This window comes from Erpetoichthys calabaricus, chromosome 15 (assembly GCF_900747795.2).
Source record: "Erpetoichthys calabaricus chromosome 15, fErpCal1.3, whole genome shotgun sequence".
Classification (NCBI taxonomy): domain Eukaryota; kingdom Metazoa; phylum Chordata; class Cladistia; order Polypteriformes; family Polypteridae; genus Erpetoichthys; species Erpetoichthys calabaricus.
This window is the reverse complement of record NC_041408.2, coordinates 4,280,001-4,299,561: the sequence shown is the minus strand read 5'-3', so window position 1 is coordinate 4,299,561 and position 19,561 is coordinate 4,280,001. Positions and strand designations below refer to the sequence as shown.

The 19,561-nt window shown below is 42.7% G+C and overlaps 1 protein-coding gene across 1 annotated transcript in view; it reads left to right on the top strand.

Moving 5' to 3' along the window:
* The window catches only part of napbb (N-ethylmaleimide-sensitive factor attachment protein, beta b), a 40,535-nt gene that overhangs the window by 13,821 nt on the left and 7,153 nt on the right, over window positions 1–19,561 (top strand). The window contains exons 2-7 of the mRNA XM_028820291.2: window positions 3,132–3,211; window positions 4,342–4,458; window positions 12,006–12,052; window positions 12,185–12,262; window positions 12,884–12,939; window positions 17,574–17,658. Of these exons, the coding sequence (XP_028676124.1) occupies window positions 3,132–3,211; window positions 4,342–4,458; window positions 12,006–12,052; window positions 12,185–12,262; window positions 12,884–12,939; window positions 17,574–17,658 (463 nt within the window). The remainder of the gene's footprint in view (window positions 1–3,131; window positions 3,212–4,341; window positions 4,459–12,005; window positions 12,053–12,184; window positions 12,263–12,883; window positions 12,940–17,573; window positions 17,659–19,561) is intronic.

The following is a 19,561-nucleotide window of genomic DNA, read 5'->3' as shown; positions in this document are numbered from 1 at the left end:
CCGTTGCCATCTTCAGAGTAAGTGCAGTGAGGACGGATAATACACACCGGGCTACCGACTAAAGAAAGTGTTACAAGTCATATTTTTGATGTTCTTGCTTAACTCTTCACAACTTCAGTGGGTACACCCCTCGTGTACAAAACACCCCTGAAGGTGCCCACTTCAGATCGAGAGCTCGTACTACGGCACCAGCCTGCTAGGTGGCCTGCATTGTGCATTTGATTTCCAAAATTGCCCGAGTGTGCCATTTCATTTTCAAAATGTTTGACAAGGAGCTTTGAACCTGTCCACTAAACGACACCTCCTGCTTTTTATTACATTAAACCGAAACCAATCAGTCGGTTACTAGAGTTGTAAGTGAGAAAGACACAAAAGAAGGTGATGGGTTTGGCAGAACTGGTGATTGATGGTCACCGTACATGGGAGAGATTTAAAATGTGTGAAGTCGGTGAGTCCGTCCGAGTGGGCGAAGGGTATTCTCAGCTCTTTGAAACCCGCTCCACTGCTGAGCTCTGCTGGGCTCCGTGGCCTGTTCTCGTCCAGGTTGTTCTAAGAAAAGTGTTTTGTTTTGTAGGGTCCTATGGTGACCCTGTTTTTTCGCATTTTATATTCTTTATTGTGAAGAACTTAATCAAAATGCCCCAAATCCCTAACCCTTCCCACTCTGTGGTCAGATCCACTACTGCAGTTCAGCACTTCCTCTCCCCTCTCCCCTTCTTTACTCCTATAACCTCAGGCAATTAGACAGACTGAAAGAACAGGCAGGGGAAAGAGCAACACTACGAGTTATTATTGATGCACATTATTCTAACAAGTGCCACACGACCAAATAGAATGTGGCTGTGAAAACCAAGGCCATACACTACCCTGATGTGTGTGAGGTGTAGTTTCAGGTGCCGCCGTGACTTATAGTTGCATTCGATTGTTCCTGTTCAGTTCACCATCTGCACAGGCCTGGGCAGCCTGCTATCTCCAGCTCATTTGAAACATCTGCCCTTTGCTGTCGTCCTTCAGCCTGGACCTCAATGCCCTTTGTTGCGTCTCCAGCGCACGGTACTGCACTGATCCACAGGACATCTTTTCGAAACCTGTTTAATTTCTTAGAGAAATGCAAAATAATTTAAAATACTGTTTTTAAATACCAAACCACATTAAAAAAACAGAAAAAAATTAAAAGTATTAATCTTATCTGAAAAGAAAGTTACTGATAGTAATTTAATTATCCCGAATTAAATTAAACAGGCCTGATCACTTCTATGTGTATGTGTGACATTTATTGGGAGGACCTAAACATTTGATACTGAGAATCTAATTTAGAGTATTTTTAAACTTTTTATTCATTTTTGCAAGGAGGAGGAGAGGTTGGAGATGTGTTTTATATATAAAAATACTTGTTTCCATTTTGTTAATTGCTATAAATGCAGTTTATGGTCAAGGATCTTCAATTTTGCAGTAACTGTGGCCATTTTGAGGTGTAGCACCTGCAGCTCCCCATTTACAATTGAGCTTAACCATAACTAACAGCAGGGGTGACTTGCAGCCTTGCGGTAATTGAACAAATTCTTAGGACCACGACACTAAATGCTATATACGAGGGTTATCTGGGTTCCGCGCGGAATCACTCGAACTAAGTAGCCAAGGATTTTTTTTTCTATTTTTCTCATGTACTTCGATCCTTTTAAAACTGTCTTTGGGAGGTTGACCAGCTGTTCTTTGACAGCTGCAATCAGTTCCTCTCGAGTTTCAAAGTTGTGGCCTTGCAGGGGTTCTGTCACCTTCGGGAAGAGCCAAAAGTCCTATGGTGCAAGATCAGGCGAGTAGGGTGGCGGGTTCAAAACGTTGACACCACTGTCTTCAATGAAATGCTTCGTCGCATTAGCCCTGTGGGCTGGCGCATTGTCATGATGCAAAAAGTGTCTTCGCAAGTTCTTGGACCGGCCTCTAGCCATCGCAGAAAAAACGTCAGGCAGGCACTGAGTGGTGTACCACTCAGAGGTCACAGTTTTCCTCTCCATCAGCGGAATTGACGCGACAATGCCATCAATGTTGAAAAAGATGGCAAACATGGTGCGTTCCACCGAGCGGATTAAACCATCAGAAAAGTCGTAAAAAATCATCACTCGAAAGTCACGCACGCTCGGAGTCGGGAGCTTCACCGCTTGCGCACTCTCAGTTCGTTTGCTTCTCGTGTTCATTCTGAAGGAAGAGCAGGAGCAAAACATCTGAACAAAAACATGCAACCACTTGAATAATCCCTCTACACAGCAGAACAGGTTTCGACAGGCTGACACTCGACAAACGATAAAATTCCGCACGGAACCCAGACAACCCTCGTATGTAACAAGTATTGCCTTACATGATTTAACTTTTTTTTTTTTTAATTACACTCCCCCTGTTTCTTTTCCAACCTCTTTTCGTCTTTTTGTGCTCTACAGAGCTTTTCAGTGTAATGGAACCTTTTGTGAGAATAAGAAGTTTTAAAGATTCTATGTGTCTCTTTTTGTAGATAGATACTTTCACATCCATCTATCTATCTAATCCTGCCAACTATGCTATCTATCTATCTATCTATCTGTCTGTCTATCTATCTAATCCTGCCAACTATGCTATCTATCTATCTGTCTGTCTGTCTAATCCGGCCAACTATGCTATCTATCTATCTATCTATCTAATCCTGCCAACTACGATATCTGTCTGTCTAATCCTGCCAACTACGCTATCTATCTATCTGTCTAGGTATTTAATCCTGCCAACTACGCTATATTAATATCTATTTATTGCCTCTCATATTTATCTGTTATATCAGAGCTGTCATATCTATTATATTGTGCCTTTCACGACTGTCTAAGACGGAGAGCCTCACAGAGTAAACAGCAAACCCGTCTGTTTATTTCCAAAGACCCTGCTTTTCTGTTAAAGGCTCCGAGGTTTTAGGACAACTCATTTAAAGCAGGAAACCGCGCAGGAGGAGTCGCCAGTTTGCCACATCACGTACCCCTTCACACGAGACCACCGATTTGCTTTTGCAGTGATGCTGAAGATTGTATTTTTTACATAAGGTGTACTTTCCATTCTTACTGGTGTATTTTATTCATTTTTTTTAAAATATGAATTTTTGTAATATTTTTCAGAGGGAATTCAAAAATAGAAGAAGCATGTGAAATGTATGCAAGGGCAGCTAACATGTTTAAGATGGCCAAAAACTGGAGTGGTAAGTTATTGATCTATTTATTATTATTATTTTTTTGTAAATACTGTATATAGTGGAGTCAATTATCAAGCTCCAATTATTCAAATCTTGCTCCCTGTTGTTGTTGTCCATGTGGTGTTTGCATGCGCATGTTGTGTGTTTGTTTATTTATGCACGAAACATTAAATGTAACGTTACTAAAACATTTACAATTTTTCTGGCCTGATTTTTTTCTTTTAGCAGGTTTCTCTGTACATAATCACCAACAGAAATAACACCACAAAGAACAACCAGAGAAGACAGATTAGGAGAAATTTGAAAGTATTTTGAATATACTGGGATCATAAAGGGACCCTAAAGAGTTGTGGCGAGTGTTGACAGATCACCAAGTGCAAATTCAAAATACTCAAGTGAGCGTCCTCCTCAGACACGAGTTTGACTGAGAACTGACTCACCGTGGAGCTTCTTCTCGGCAGGAAGAGGCACTGGAAGTGACATCAGCAGGAGGCAAAGCTGTCAATCTTCCAGTCTGCAGAGGGAGGGAGGAAGAGAGAGAGAGTGAGGCATTAGCAGACAGCGCCAACCCCTGGAGCGGCGGGGAATTACCATCACTAGAGCCTCTTAGTTGTCCCCTCTGTGCACACACACACATGTGACAATACATATTTAGAACGGTAGGATGAATATTAGGCCGATACTGTTTTTTGAACCCTTCTTGCATACATATTGAAACACACTTAATGGACAAATTGGGTGTTTTTCAAGTTTTAAGTTTTTTTCTTCACAATCAAGGTACACAAAACAGTGTTGTAAGGTGAAGCGCCTTTTATAAATACTTTGTTATAGCAGCTTACAATAGAGCTGTATGGAACCCTGCACCACACCTGACTATATTAAGAAAGAAAAAGTCTTACCCAAGGACGAGTATGCATGTTACTTATGATCTGAGCATCAGGCCATTGTAACGTCTGCCTAATGGGGGCGCCAGTCCTTGACGGCCCACACATTACCACGTGTACTCATACAGGCCCACTTTTAAAGTGCCCAGTTAAATGCACACAAGAGGAAAGCTGGCTTTTGGATTATTCTAGAAAACTGATCAATGGCTATATCATTCTTCTTCTTCTTTTTTTTTTGTTTCCTTCACCCAGCGGCTGGAAACGCATTCTGTCAGGCAGCCAAACTTCACATGCAGTTACAGAGCAAACACGATTCTGCGACCAGCTTTGTAGATGCTGGCAATGCCTACAAGAAAGCCGATCCACAAGGTAAGGACGACACCGAGAATCTGGCGACTGCATGTCATTTGTATTTGTATTTATTGTCTTCACATATCTGCATATTATTCCAAGTGCTCCGTTTAGTTTTCGTTTATTGTTGTGTGTTCAGAGTACATGAAAAGTCGTGACTTACGCGTGTTATCAATGCACAGCAAATCTGCCCTTCCCGGCGCCTCGATCAGCGTGTAGACACAAACGTGCTTTTGAGGAGTTTTACTTCATATTCTCTGAATATTGAATATTTAATGGAATGAGTTTGTAACAATCAACTATCACCACTTCTGACAAGCTGAGCTACAAAAAACCAGGGCTGAATTCTAGGATGCTGTAATCCTCAGTGCCTCTCCTTTCCCCTTTTGTATTCTTTACTGTGAAGACTTTATCAGGATGCCTCAAATCCACGTGTCATACTTTAGCAACTGCTCCCCACCTTCCCTTCTACATCTACAGTGCATCCGGAAAATATTCACAGCACATCACTTTTTCCACATTTTCTTATGTCACAGCCTTATTCCAAAATGGATTAAATTAATTTTTTTCCTCAGAATTCTACACACAACACCCCATAATGACAACGTGAAAAAAGTTTGAGGTTTTTGCAAATTTATTAAAAATAAAAAAACTGAGAAATCCCATGTCCATAAGTATTCACAGCCTCTGCTCAATACTTTGTCGATGCACCTTTGGCAGCAATTCCAGCCTCAAGTCTTGTTGAATATGATGCCACAAGCTTGGCACACCTATCCTTGGCCAGTTTCGCCCATTCCTCTTTGCAGCACCTCTCAAGCTCCATCAGGTTGGATGGGAAGCGTCGGTGCACAGCCATTTTAAGATCTCTCCAGAGATGTTCAATCAGATTCAAGTCTAGGCTCTGGCTGGGCCACTCAAGGACATTCACAGAGTTGTCCTGAAGCCACTCCTTTGATATCTTGGCTGTGTGCTTAGGGTCGTTGTCCTGCTGAAAGATGAACCGTCGACCCCAGTCTGAGGTCAAGAGCGCTCTGGAGCAGGTTTTCATCCAGGATGTCTCTGTACATTGCTGCAGTCATCTTTCCCTTTATCCTGACTAGTCTCCCAGTCCCCACAGCATGATGCTGCCACCACCATGCTTTACTGTAGGGATGGTATTGGCCTGGTGATGAGCGGTGCCTGGTTTCCTCCAAACGTGACGCCTGGCATTCACACCAAAGAGTTCAATCTTTGTCTCATCAGACCAGAGAATTTTCTTTCTCATGGTCTGAGAGTCCTTCAGGTGCCTTTTGGCAAACTCCAGGTGGGCTGCTATGTGCCTTTTACTAAGGAGTGGCTTCCGTCTGGCCACTCTACCATACAGGCCTGATTGGTGGATTGCTGCAGAGATGGTTGTCCTTCTGGAAGGTTCTCCTCTCTCAACAGAGGACCTCTGGAGCTCTGACAGAGTGACCATCGGGTTCTTGGTCACCTCCCTGACTAAGGCCCTTCTCCCCCGATCACTCAGTTTAGATGGCCGGCCAGCTCTAGGAAGAGTCCTGGTGGTTTCGAACTTCTTTCACTTACGGATGATGGAGGCCACTGTGCCCATTGGGACCTTCGAAGCAGCAGAAATTTTTCTGTAACCTTCCCCAGATTTGTGCCTCGAGACAATCCTGTCTCAGAGGTCTACAGACAATTCCTTTGACTTCATGCTTGGTTTGTGCTCTGACATGAACTTTCAACTGTGGGACTTTCTATAGACAGGTGTGTGCCTTTCCAAATCATGTCCCGTCAACTGAATTTACCACAGGTGGACTCCAATGAAGCTGCAGAAACATCTCAAGGATGATCAGGGGAAACAGGAGGCACCTGAGCTCAATTTTGAGTTTCATGGCAAAGGCTGTGAATACTTATGTACATGTGCTTTCTCAATTGTTTTTATTTTTAATAAATTTGCAAAAATCTCAAGTAAACTTTTTTCACGTTGTCATTATGGGGTGTTGTGTGTAGAATTCTGAGGAAAAAAAATGAATTTAATCCATTTTGGAATAAGGCTGTGACATAACAAAATGTGGAAAAAGTGAAGCGCTGGGAATACTTTCCGGATGCACTGTATAACCTCAGGCAATTAACACAGAGTAAAAGGACCAGCAGGAGTTTAGTTATCCATGTTAATAATGTATTATTGATGATAATCATAAAATAATAATAAGGCAGAGTACATGAGATTATTGGCAACAGTACAACCTGACAAATGCTAGATGTGTAGTTTCAGACGGCACACAAGATGTCTCTGGTCACGTCATCATTTCTAGTCAGCTTCCTTCAGGACAAGCTGCATGCCTGTCTCAATATGGCTGCCAAGTTGTGCTCTTCATTGTGTTCTCTTCGTGGCTATGATGGTGAGAGAGCGAGAGGGATGGGAAGGGAAAAGCGACCAATTTTATACATTCCCGTCCAAATCTGTAGACCAATAGGGCGTCGTGCTACAGGATTGCCTCCGATTCAAATCCAATCCCAAACTGCCAGCGTCGGACCAATAGAATTCCGGTACTAGTCACTCCTCACTTGCAAGTCCAAACACGGTCAGCCTTGCCAAGCTGCTCTGATGCTCTGTGCATCTCCCACCCTGCCTTTTCCTCAAGTAGTGGATGCCATTTGTTTAGCTGAAGCTTGCCAGCTGGGTAGTTTATGGCTTTCCTGTGGGGGGTAAGGGGGATGCCAAGCCGGTTTGAGGTGCCACTAACCGCCCCATGCAATAAAATTCACACCCTGAGTCAGTCCTAAAGAATTAGGGGGTTGGTTAGTTAGACATAAAAGCTTTGCTGTTCTCCTGAAGGAGATCCTGAAAACGCTAATCTTACATTTGCTTTGTCTGACTTACGAATAAAGTTATATGAGGGGGGTACCCAAAACTAACCGGAATCTGTTCCTGGCGCACAATCTTGACTTAGTTGTGAATTTCGCCGCTAGGTGTAGCCTACTTTACAGTATTCTGTGGCAGTGCCAAGTGGTGTCGCTCTGTATTGTTCGTACGCCATTCTGTGTCGGTTTTTCTTGGTGGTTATTAAACGTGTTCTGTGATTTTTGTGATGGGTGATCATAAAGAACAGCGAGTTTGCGTTCAATTTTGTTTTCTCTTAGGGAACACAGCTGCTGAAACTGTAGTGATGCGTGAAACTGCTTTTATAGAGGAAGCTTTAAGTAAACCACAGGTCTACAAGTGGTTTTCACATTTCAAAGGAGGGGAAAAGTCACTTGAAGACCAATCGATATCTGGCCGACCTTCCACAATTAGGAGTGACGAAAATCTTGAAAAATTTCCCAACGCAATTTACGAAGATCGTCGTCGGACCGTTGAACAGATTTCTGAATTGAATTGTGTGTCTTGGAGTTCTTGCCACTTTCTCTACTCGCCTGATCTTTGCTCCGTGTGACTTTCTCTTGTTCCCGCATATGAAAGAAGAACTCAAAGGAAAGCGTTTTGGTACCGTGGAGGAATCGCTGCAGGCCTTGGACAACGTTCCTCTTCAGCAATTCCAAAAATGTTTCCACCAGTGGGAAAACCGTTGGGACAAGTGCATTCGTTCACATGGAGAGGACTTTAAAGGAGACTAAAGTTTCAGGAAGTAAAAAAAAAAAAAAAAATTAAGTTTTTAATTCCGGTTATTTTTGGGTACCCCCTCGTACAAAATATTTATCAGCTTCTATACAAAATATCACTCCACCACAGATGCGAAAAGGAAATCGCTCTTCATACAAACACCTTATATACCATGAAACAGAGCCAAACATTTTGTGAATTTAAATTCAAATCACAAACAGAGACGTATGCAGGAATATCTAACCAAAAGAATATCTCTCTAGCATATTGTAATCTTTCTAGTTAGCCAATAAAAGGTGTCATTTTGCTTGGCTTTTCTCTACATTCATAATGGCTAACACGGTACAACACCCTAGTACTATTATAATAAAAAAATCCTGGGACGAGACGTGACTTTTTTTTAGAGAGACACTTTCACGTCCCGCGAGACGAGACTTTGTGCCAAGTGATTTTAACCAGGCCCAGGGCCGGAAATAAAAGACAAAGAGTAGATGACAAAGTAGAACGTCGTAAAGAACTGAAAAACGTTAAGAGATAATGAAAGTACAAAAATTCAAAAGTCTCAAAAAAATGATAGTAAAGATCGCATTGGCGCAAACAAACGGAAATTATTACTCAGTGAAATAACAGAACAGCGAAAAGAGATCGAAAATATTGTTCGGATATAAAGTTTAAGTCAGAGACTTGTAGATCGTCTAATTCGTGTTGCCATCAGGGAAAAGTCGTGTTCGAGCGGCAGAGACGTGATGTGGCTGACACGTAGCGCAGGCTGGGGGGTTGGTGACCGAAGCCCCCTAGTATTAGAATAAACTAAAGAAAATACAAGTCTGTTATTTTTAACACTTCCACAAGGCAAGGATTTATGAAGTTTGATTGCTCTTGCCCAGCCATCGAATGGAACTTTTTCCTTCATATCAGTGCCGATAGATTTTCCTAAGAACATCCAGTGAACGCAATCCATTAGATGAATTATCCTGCAGCTTCTTCTTTCCAGTTAGAATCGTTAGAATCCTTAATAAAAGACCAAAAGGTTTACATTCCAGATATTTGTGAATGTGGCGGCACGGTGGCGCTGTGGGTAGCGCTGCTGCCTCGCAGTTGGGAGACCTGGGGACCTGGGTTCACTTCCCAGGTCCTCCCTGCGTGGAGTTTGCATGTTCTCCCCGTGTCTGCGTGGGTTTCCTCCCACAGTCCAAAGACATGCAGGTTAGGTGGATTGGCAATTCTAAATTGGCCCTAGTGTGTGCTTGGTGTGTTTGTGTGTGTCCTGCGGTGGGTTGGCACCCTGCCCAGGATTGGTTCCCTGCCTTGTCCCCTGTGTTGGCTGGGATTGGCTCCAGCAGACCCCCGTGACCCTGTGTTCGGATTCAGTGAGTTGGAAAGTGGATGGATATTTGTGAATGTAACCCATTACAGGCCTGTTTACAAAGATGGAACCCCCACTTCCTCCTTGTGTCAGATGCACCCACCCAACCCTAATCTGGACCACAGTGGAAGCAGATGATGTCACTGCCGTGTGACTCCACAAGGTGGTGCCCTTGCTGTAACATTTTGCTTCACAACAAAAGTCCTTCCTGCCTTCAACTTACACAAGGCAGTCTTCAAAATAAAAGCTTAGCAGAGAATGTGGGGATTGTTCGACCCAAAAACCCTTCTAAATGTCTGTTGCGGTTTTGCCACAAGTTTATAGGTTCATATGGTCAGTACTGACGAGAGTAGAGAGTACGGTAATTTCTTACTTGTCTGTGCTATTCAATGTGAAACACAGCGCCACTCTCGGGTGTCGTAATTGTCGGTTTATACAGTTGATGAGCGTTTTTTTTTTTTTATAATTCACTGGCTTAGGAAAGAATGAATGTGCAGGCACGTTAATCAGAAGGCTGAATTTTTCATCCCATAACAGTATGCTGGTACAATGTATGAATTCACACAAGTGGCTTTTTGCCATTTCACAATGACATTTTTTAAATACGCATACAGTGCATTCCTCTGGTCAGAGGTGGTGCGTGAATGTAATTGGAACACATTGGAACATACAAAGAATTAACAGAGCACTCCATAATGTTTAGGGCAGAGCTTGATTCCCAGCCCCCGCAACCACCCAAGGGTCCACAATTACAAATCAAACGATACAGACATCGTGATTAAAGTGCTCAGTGCAGACCTTCATTTAAGGGATTTGCGTACGTTTCGGTCACACAACACTTTTTCTAGGTGGTTCTCCCATTTACCTATCTATCTACCTCTGTATCTGTAATATACAGTAGTACCTTTCATATCTCTGAACCTGCATGGACCCCCAAAGGTCATGTGAAAAGAATTTTCTGGAACAAACTCCCTCTAGGATTAATAAAGTATATGAAATCAATCTAGCGATGTATCTATCCATGACATGGCCTCGTTCCTATCGATCTACCTAATTATGTGCTTCATGTCTGTAAATAATTCCACAGGCTGAGCCAAAATGAAGTACCACATTTCCCAGGGTCATTGCGTGAGGTAGAGGCAGCCGAGTAGGTTGAGGAGGGTCCTTTCATAGGCGATCCCTTGTAGTTTTCAGTCGGCAATATGCCTTGGTCCTGTGTGCACTGTGCTTTTGCTGTCGACGCGTTCGTCAAAAACAACAAATCCATCATCGCTATGCAACGCGCCATCCGAACGCACTTCTGCATCCCTCCCAATGGTGACGTCCCAAATCAGAAAACAAACCTTCAGTGGGTGGCTAAATTTAGACAAACGGGTACAACACTGAACAGAAAATCTCCAGGCTGTCCTCAGACTGTAAGCATCCAAGCTGTATGGGCATCCATTTTGCGGTCTCCTAGACGTTCAGCGTGCTTCTGCCTTAGGCATTTCCAACACGTCTTTGCAGAGGATTTTGCATGAGGACCTTAATTTCCATCCATACAAAATGATGGTGCAGCAGGAACTCGCTGGGAGAGACTGGGAGAGCCATAGAGTTGTGCGCCAACATTCTGCAAACCGTTCATTGAGACGCCATCGTCATGCACAGCGATGAGGCACATTTCCTTTTGAATGGTTGTGTAAATAAGCAAAACTTTCACTATTGGGCTGAAACCCACCCTCGTGAACTTCATCAGAGACCCCCGCACAGTAAGTGTGTGACAGTTTGGTGCGCCGTTGCAGAATTTGGCGTTGTAGGCCCTTACTTTTTTTTTTTTTGCTAGCCAACGGTCACCATCACTTCAGAACGTAACATTGAAATGCTAGAGAACTTTTTGCGACCCCAACTGGAAGAAATGGATGTGGTGGGTGCCTGGAGCAACAGCTCATACAGCACGGAGATCCATACATGTTTTGTGGGAGATGTTTCCAGGGAAGCTGATCTCCCTATGCGGCGATGTCAGGTAGTCTTCACGTTCACCTGATCTCGCTCTGTGCGATCTCTCCTTGTGGGGCTCTCTCTCAATTCGCAGGCACACACACACACACACACATACACACACACACACACCGACCTCCAAACCTTGAAGCCCTCAAGGCCGCTATTCCCCTTGAAATGCCCGAACAAGTCATGCGAGCGTTCAGAAATCGTCTCGAAGAGTATATCGCTAATGATGGCCACCACCTTGAAGACATCATTTTTAAACACAGTCTGTGTTTTGTACACCCTTTTCTTGTGTCATAATGAAATTTGTTTATTCTACAAAAACGGTACAAGATAAAATGTTTGAAATGTGGTACTTCTTGTATTTATGCATGTTTTCTCTAGGGTGCCGTTCCTATCTTTGTATTTCATGTGTGTCTACCTGTCTACTGAGCTATTTTATAATGCCTCTTTATGTGAGTGTTAAACAGCAAAGGCCCCCTATAGAAGGTTATTAATGTTTCAGTCATATAGCGCCATTCCTCTATTTGTCCCTTTTATTTCTGCAGTGTAACTATGCATGTGCGTGTTTGTCTCTAGTTATGTAATAACAATTTTTGATCTTCCTTTCCCTTGATGCATCCCCAATAGAGGCTATCAACTGCTTAAATGCAGCCATCGATATTTACACAGATATGGTAAGGAATCTTACACTAAATCCACATACCGACCCCCTTTGTGCTCGGCCGTGCCTGTGTTGTGTTTTACGTGTTCTCTAACTTTATACCTTTTGAGCAGTGACCCATTTTGCTCGTGTCGTCCTTTTGCAGGGTCGGTTTACCATTGCTGCTAAGCACCACATCACAATTGCTGAAATTTACGAATCTGAACTGGTAGATATCGAAAAGGTAACGTATCTTCCTTAGAACCAGAAAAAGTGTTTTTTTTATAGTAAATCCGTACAAGAGAACCCTGAGATTTGCTGCCATTTCACATCGATTTTTGGGTCCTGTCCACACGACATGCATGTTTTATTCAGATTTGAAATGTGGTGGTATGGAGGAGGTGGATAAAAGGAAAAGAAAATCTAATAAAACTCAGTAAGTTTATTCAAGGCTTCCACTTCCTTGGGTTGCAATCACCTGCAGACCCCGAGAACCGAAGAATCAGATGTATAGTAGACAACCCCATGTGAGCTTTGCTTAAAACTTCTTCTTGTGTGGAGTTTTGACGCCATAGCACCTTCATCGATTTTATAATAAACCGTGGGCTTCTCCCACTCTGTCAGGCTTGGATTTGAAATCTCAGTTGGAGGCCCGACTTCAGCTCTTTGAAATTCAGAATGCTTTTTAATCCGTAGAAGTTCTTAAGTTATAGAAAAAGGAAGCTGATCTGCAGTCACAGGCGTCTGGGGGGGTCTCCTCCAAAAAGTGACAAAGGCCATTTGTTAACTTTGTACTGCCTGATTGAAAAAGCAGTAATGAAATGTGTAGTTCGCTGATTTCACTTTTTATTCTTTATTCTTTTAGGCGATTGCACATTACGAGCAGGCAGCAGACTACTATAAAGGCGAAGAGTCCAACAGGTTTGTATCGATGATCAGAACAGTCTCTCATTATTATTCTAAGCACGTATGATCACTTACAAAATTTTACATCAAGACCCTTTCTATTCATTATCTTATATTTAAATGTCTATGCGTGGAAGTGTGTGTGTCTGTGTTTTAGGGGGCGATACCTCCCTAGTTGGAATAAGTTCTTTTGTAATTGCGGCGTTTTAAGTAGCCGAAAACTATATAGATATGATATTAAAAGGTGATACTTCTCCCATAGTGAGACGGCAGTAAAAATCACGTAAGAGAAAATAACTTAGCTTTCTTTACTGACGATTTACGCGGCATTACAGACGGGAAGCCTATAGCAAGACAATACCAAGGTAGGATCCTGATCTATACAGTCTGCCATCTTTTATCCCTGCGATGGAAGGCTTTTTCAGGACGGATGATGATATCACCCATCCGTCCGTCGGCTTCAAAGTATTCGGCTGCTGTCCAAGTCTTATATACTGGATCCTCCACATGCAGGCCCTTACTTAGGTTCCAAACAAGGAGAGGATTCCATTTCATCTCTATCATACAGAAATAGTACAATGCCCATTTTTGTAGTTGTACCTTCTCTCTTCAAATGCTTGCCTAGCAGTTCTAAATGATGAGAGCCCCTGTGTGCTAACTTTGGCCTGGCCTGTACCTGTGAATGGATTTATACAATAATTATTGTACAGAGCACAGTGACTTTAAACTTATATTCTTATTACAAACCACCCTTTGTCACTGGATCTGTGACACAAATAATACTTGAAAGCAAAAGGTACTCGATCCCCTTTCTTTGTTTCCTTTTAGGGGGCGGTAGCTCCCTAGTTGGAATAAGTTCTTTTGTAATTGTGGCGTTTTAAGTAACTGGAAACTATAGAGATATGATTAAAAGGTGATACCTCTCCCATAGTGATACGCCAGTAAAAATCACATAAGAGAAAAACTTAGCTTTCTTTACTGACGATTTACGTGGCATTACAGATGGGAAGCCTACAGTTGTGCTTAAAAGTTTGTGAACCCTTTAGAATTTTCTATATTTCTGCATAAATATGACCTAAAACATCATCAGATTTTCACTTAAGTCCTAAAAGTAGATAAAAAGAAACCAGTTAAACAAATGAGACAAAAATATTATACTTGATCATTTATTTATTAAGGAAAATGATCGAATATTCCATATTTGTGAGTGGCAAAAGTATGTGAAGCTCTAGGATTAGCAGTTAGTTTGAAGGTGAAATCCGAGTCTGGTGTTTTCAATCAATGGGATGACAATCAGGTGTGAGTGGGCACCCTGAGTTATTTAAAGAACAGGGATCTATCAAAGTCTGCTCTTCACAACACGTTTGTGGTAGTGTATCATGGCACGAACAAAGGAGATTTCTGAGGACCTCACAAAAAGAGTTGTTGATGCTCATCAGGCTGGAAAAGATTACAAAACCATCTCTAAAGAGTTTGGACTCCACCAATCCACAGTCAGACAGATTGTGTACAAATGGAGGAAATTCAAGACCATTGTTACCCTCCCCAGGAGTGGTCGACCAACAAAGATCACTCCAAGAGCAAGGCGTGTAATAGTCGGCAAGGTCACAAAGGACCCCAGGGTAACTTCTAAGCAACTGAAGGCCTCTCTCACATTGGCTAATGTTCATGTTCATAAGTCCACCATCAGGAGAACACTCAACAACAATGATGTGCATGGCAGGGTTGCAAGGAGAAAGCCACTGCTCTCCAAAAAAAAACATTGCTGCTCGTCTGCAGTTTGCTAAAGATCACATGGACAAACCAGAAGGCTATTGGAAGAATGTTTTGTGGACGGATGAGGTCAAAATAGAACTTGTCGGTTTAAATGAAAAGTGTTATGTTTGGAGAAAGGAAAACACTGCATTCCAGCATAAGAACCTTATCATCCCATATGTGACACATGGTGGTGGTAGTATCATGGTTTGGGCCCGTTTTGCTGCATCTAGGCCAGGACGGCTTGCCTTCATTGATGGAACAATGAATTCTGAATTATATCAGAGAATTCTAAAGGAAAATGTCAGGACATCTTTCCATGAACTGAATCTCAAGAGAAGGTGGGTCATGCAGCAAGACAACGACCCTAAGCACACAAGTCGTTCTACCAAAGAATGGTTAAAGAAGAATAAAGTTAATGTTTTGGAATAGCCAAGTCAAAGTCCTGACCTTAATCCAATCGAAATGTTGTGGAAGGACCTGAAGCGAGCAGTTAATGTGAGGAAACCCACCACCATCCCAGAGTTGAAGCTGTTCTGTACAGAGGAGTGGGCGAAAATTCCTCCAAGCTGGTGTGTAGGACTGATCAACAGTCACCGGAAACGTTTAGTTGCAGTTATTGCTGCAAAGGGGGGGTCACACCAGATACTGAAAGCAAAGGTTCACATACTTTTGCCACTCAAATATGTAATGTTCGATCATTTTCCTTAATAAATAAATTACCAAGTATAATTTTTTTGTCTCATTTGTTTAACTGGTTTCTCTTTATCTACTTTTAGGACTTGAGTGAAAATCTGATGATGTTTTAGGTCATATTTATGCAGAAATATAGAAAATTCTAAAGGGTTCACAAACTTTCAAGCACAACTGTATAGCAAGACAATACCAAGGTAGGATCCTGATCTATACAGTCTGCCATCTTTCATCCCTGTGCTGGAAGGCTCTTCAGGACGAATGACGATATCACCCATCTGTCCGTCGGCTTCAAAGTATTTGGCTGCTGTCCAAATCTTATATACTGGTCCCTTCACATGCAGGCCCTTACTTAGGTTCCAAACAAGGAGAGGATTCCATTTCATCTCTATCATACAGAAATAGTACAATGCCCATTTTCGTAGTTGTACCTTCTCTCTTCAAGTGCTTGCCTAGCATTTCTAAATGCTGAGAGCTCCTGTGTGCTAACTTTGGCCTGGTCTGTACACGTGCGTGGATTTATACAGTAATTATTGTACACAGCACAGTGACATTAAACTTAAATTCTTATTACAGTCTGTCCAGTCCGGAAGTGAGAGGTGGAGTCGGGGTAAGGGCTCCCCCTCCGAGGAAACAGAAAACTCGCTTAGCCGCTAATAACACAAGTGAGGCGAGCACGTCACCAAAATGGAACTTCACAAGAAGGACAAAGTCGCTGAGCCGCTAACATCGGCAAAGCGGGTATCCCTAATGCACAAGCGATGCCAGCACGTCTGCAAATCAAATCCTCCTAGGAGAGAGAGACGCCCAGAGGAGTTCCTTTCAATTACCTGACATCTCTACCTTTCAGTTTTTTTTTCCCCTGACAATTTCAATAGTTTCTAGAACCCCTGGCTTTTTGCAGCACGGGCTTACACAGCTAGTATTACATAAAACTCTGATATTGTTTTTCAGCTTTTCCTCCTCTGATAACTTGGACTAAGTTCCTAACGGACACTAGGTTTTATGGGTGTACATTTATGTAAAGCTCCCGTAGGGTCTGTCGGAAATCAACCTGTTTGTATGTAATGCTGTATTCGCACTGAAGCCTGACGTATAACACGTCTGGAGAGAACCAGGAGTGGATTGTGCTTAAAAGTGGGTGGGGACAATTAGACGGCTCATGGAGTGTCACATTTCTAAACCAATCAAAAACGGCACATGAAAGTGGAGCTCAAAGTTGGGGCGGTGATTTGAGAGCGATGCTCTTGTGCTCCGACAGACAGCAAGCTTCTGTTTACGATGAACTATCTACAGTCAGAGTCTCCTAAAAAGACCCCTGTGTGTCTCACGTGTGCAGAGAGCATATTACATGTTTTAAAAATAAAACAACCAGATGCAAGTGAAAGACTTTTCTGAAGCACCACATACTGCACATTGGCATTCGTCTTCAACAGTGGACGAATACTAAAGTTGAGTGATGCGTTGTCGCAGGTGCTGCGTGCGCTCGCTGTTGTTCAGCGTTATAACGATGGCGTAGGAGTCGATGCAAGCGTGAAAGAACTGGCAGCCATATTCATGAAAATATCAACTGCAAAATAAGCATTTAAATATGAGTGTTACACTCTGTCAAAAGGACCGCCGTTAAGAGAGCGGATAACAAAGAGTCACAGGAGACGCAGATTTCAGTGCTCAAAACACCCAAATCAACAAATCTGCCTGACGCCACCAGCAGATGCATAGAGAAGGCTGCACGACATCCACCTTCTGACTGCTCATCTAAATGGCTAACTAAAGAAATGTGACATGACTGTCTAACTGGAAATGCAAACACGCTGTGACAAAATACAGCGGCATTTTAACACATCATGTGACCACAATACTTCTCTAAAGTTGATTTGCTGTTGTTATGTCATACAGTGATGCAATAGTTAACATGACAGAAAGATATCGTAGCAGACAGAGGCACCATGCGAGTGGATGTGCTCGTGTGTGACAGACTTTCGTCTCTTTTATCATGTACAACTGCTTGGCAAAGCTCAGACGACTTCAGCCTAAAAGCAGACAGACCAATTGTCGGGTTGAGTCCAAACTGATATCAAAATGTTGCCTAAAATGCCCCAACGACTTTTGTTAGATAAGAACAGTAAAAGTTCATTATGCCATTACTCGTTTCCATTTACTGTTGTAATAGAGTTGTCTTTACTGCTCTTATGTTTCAGCTCTGCCAACAAGTGCCTGCTGAAGGTGGCGTCTTATGGTGCCCAGCTAGAACAGTACCAGAAGGCCATTGAAATCTATGAACAGGTATGAAAAAAAATGCAACAGTTTCACGCTCAGATGTTAATCACCTTTATCACTTTCCTACCACATTTCCTGGTGAAGGTCATGAACCTTCCTCTCCAGCCCGTCTCCCCCCCGGCCATGCCATGTACACCTCCTGGCCAAGGCACCCTAATTATGTACCCAAACCACTTTAGTAGAAGCAGCTCTCCTACTCCGAGGTCCTTCAGAGCTCCTCACACAGCCACTTGACTATGGGCCTCTGGAGCCATTTCTATGCACCATTAAGTCCCTGCACTTGCCGATTTTGCAATTATAGACAGCCAGAAAGAGTGCAGTAGATCCATCCATCCATCCATCCTGCCTACTTGTTTTGTCCAGTTGATGGTTGGGGAAGAGTCTGTCCTGGTAGTCAGGAATTCCACATGTGATCTCTCCCTGTTTTTATTTGTGTGTTTGTTTCCATAATACTCTTTATCCTTTGGAGATATGAAGGAAACTTGTTTAAATTGAATGTCACGCCTTATCAAGAGTCATTATGAGAATAAATGATGGACTTTATCAATTGTCATTTTTATGGGTCAGCCAGGTCAGGTCAGATTGTCAGCGGGATAGTCAGACTGTGGCACTCAGTCAGTGTAGTAACAGCCATCTGTACACAGAGGCAGGCAGCATCTCCAGGTAACTGCATTGCCCAAACATTTCTAGAATATTAAAGATTTACTTTACTACAACCTAAAGCCGATGTCACATTACGAAACCACAATCACGGATCTCGTCACTGCACCATGTCAAATTACACAACTAAAAATCACAGTCCATGTCCCTTTTACCAACTGATAGCCCATATTCTACTGCAGTAGCACCCGTCCCTTTTTCTGACCGCCGATAGCGTGTTGCTTGATGGTACCGTTACCATATGAAGGATTAACAGTTGTGGTGAGTTCAGCGGTAATCACAGTAGTTTATTTCTTTTTTCCTTTCTGTTATGGTATGTAAAACATGAGACATCAGACAGACGAGCTTTGCTTCTGTTTCTAAGGTCCACAGCACCGTGCTGCCTGACAGACCCGGCGTAATACGAAGTGTTAACAGCTGCGGTGAGTTCCATCGCAGGCTCAGCTCTTTATAATTTTTTTTCTCCCCATTCTATTTTGGTACGGAAAATACGAGACATCAGCCACACGAGCTTCAAAACACACGTGTTCCTTATTCCTTGTTGTCGCATTCAGTGCATTGTACTTCCTGATGAGCGTTCATTGGCTGTCTGCTCTCCTGCACACACAGCCTTGCCTCTCCGACTAAACACCAAAATAAACCCGTCTTGAGTTTATCGTAGCGAGTCGTGGTTGAGTTGGAGTCTGTCGTTGTGTATTCCACATTAGGTGATCCTGTTCACGGTAGCACAACGATGGCTGCCTTCGACTCGCTAAGATTACATAAATGAAGGCTACGACTGAAAATTGTTGGAAAAGACGTGGAATGTGATGGGTTTAAACTGCACTTAAGCTACTGATACCTTCGATGCAGTGGTACTGCTAGTGTTAGCCATTTGTAATTAGACAAGAAAGAGGACAAAATAAAGTTTATGCAAATTTTATAACTTACTTTTGTATAGCACTCTTCACTGAGTGCAGAGGCACAGTACAAGCACAGACGATACTAATCACGAAACACAGACTTGGCACATACAGAAATGCGGATTTGTTCAAAAGTAGAGAGAATAAGGTAGAAACTGATTAAACACAAATGAAAACCAACAATATCTGTCCATTAATTTATCGATGAAGTTGACAATGGTGGAGATTAAAACTGTGCAAGAGAAAGCCAAAAATAAAGTCACAGTCATGGGGACTGCAGCCGACCAGCCGCCGGCATTTCTTAATGTGGCATCGTAAACACAAAGGATTTCAATTTGCGTTGTGCG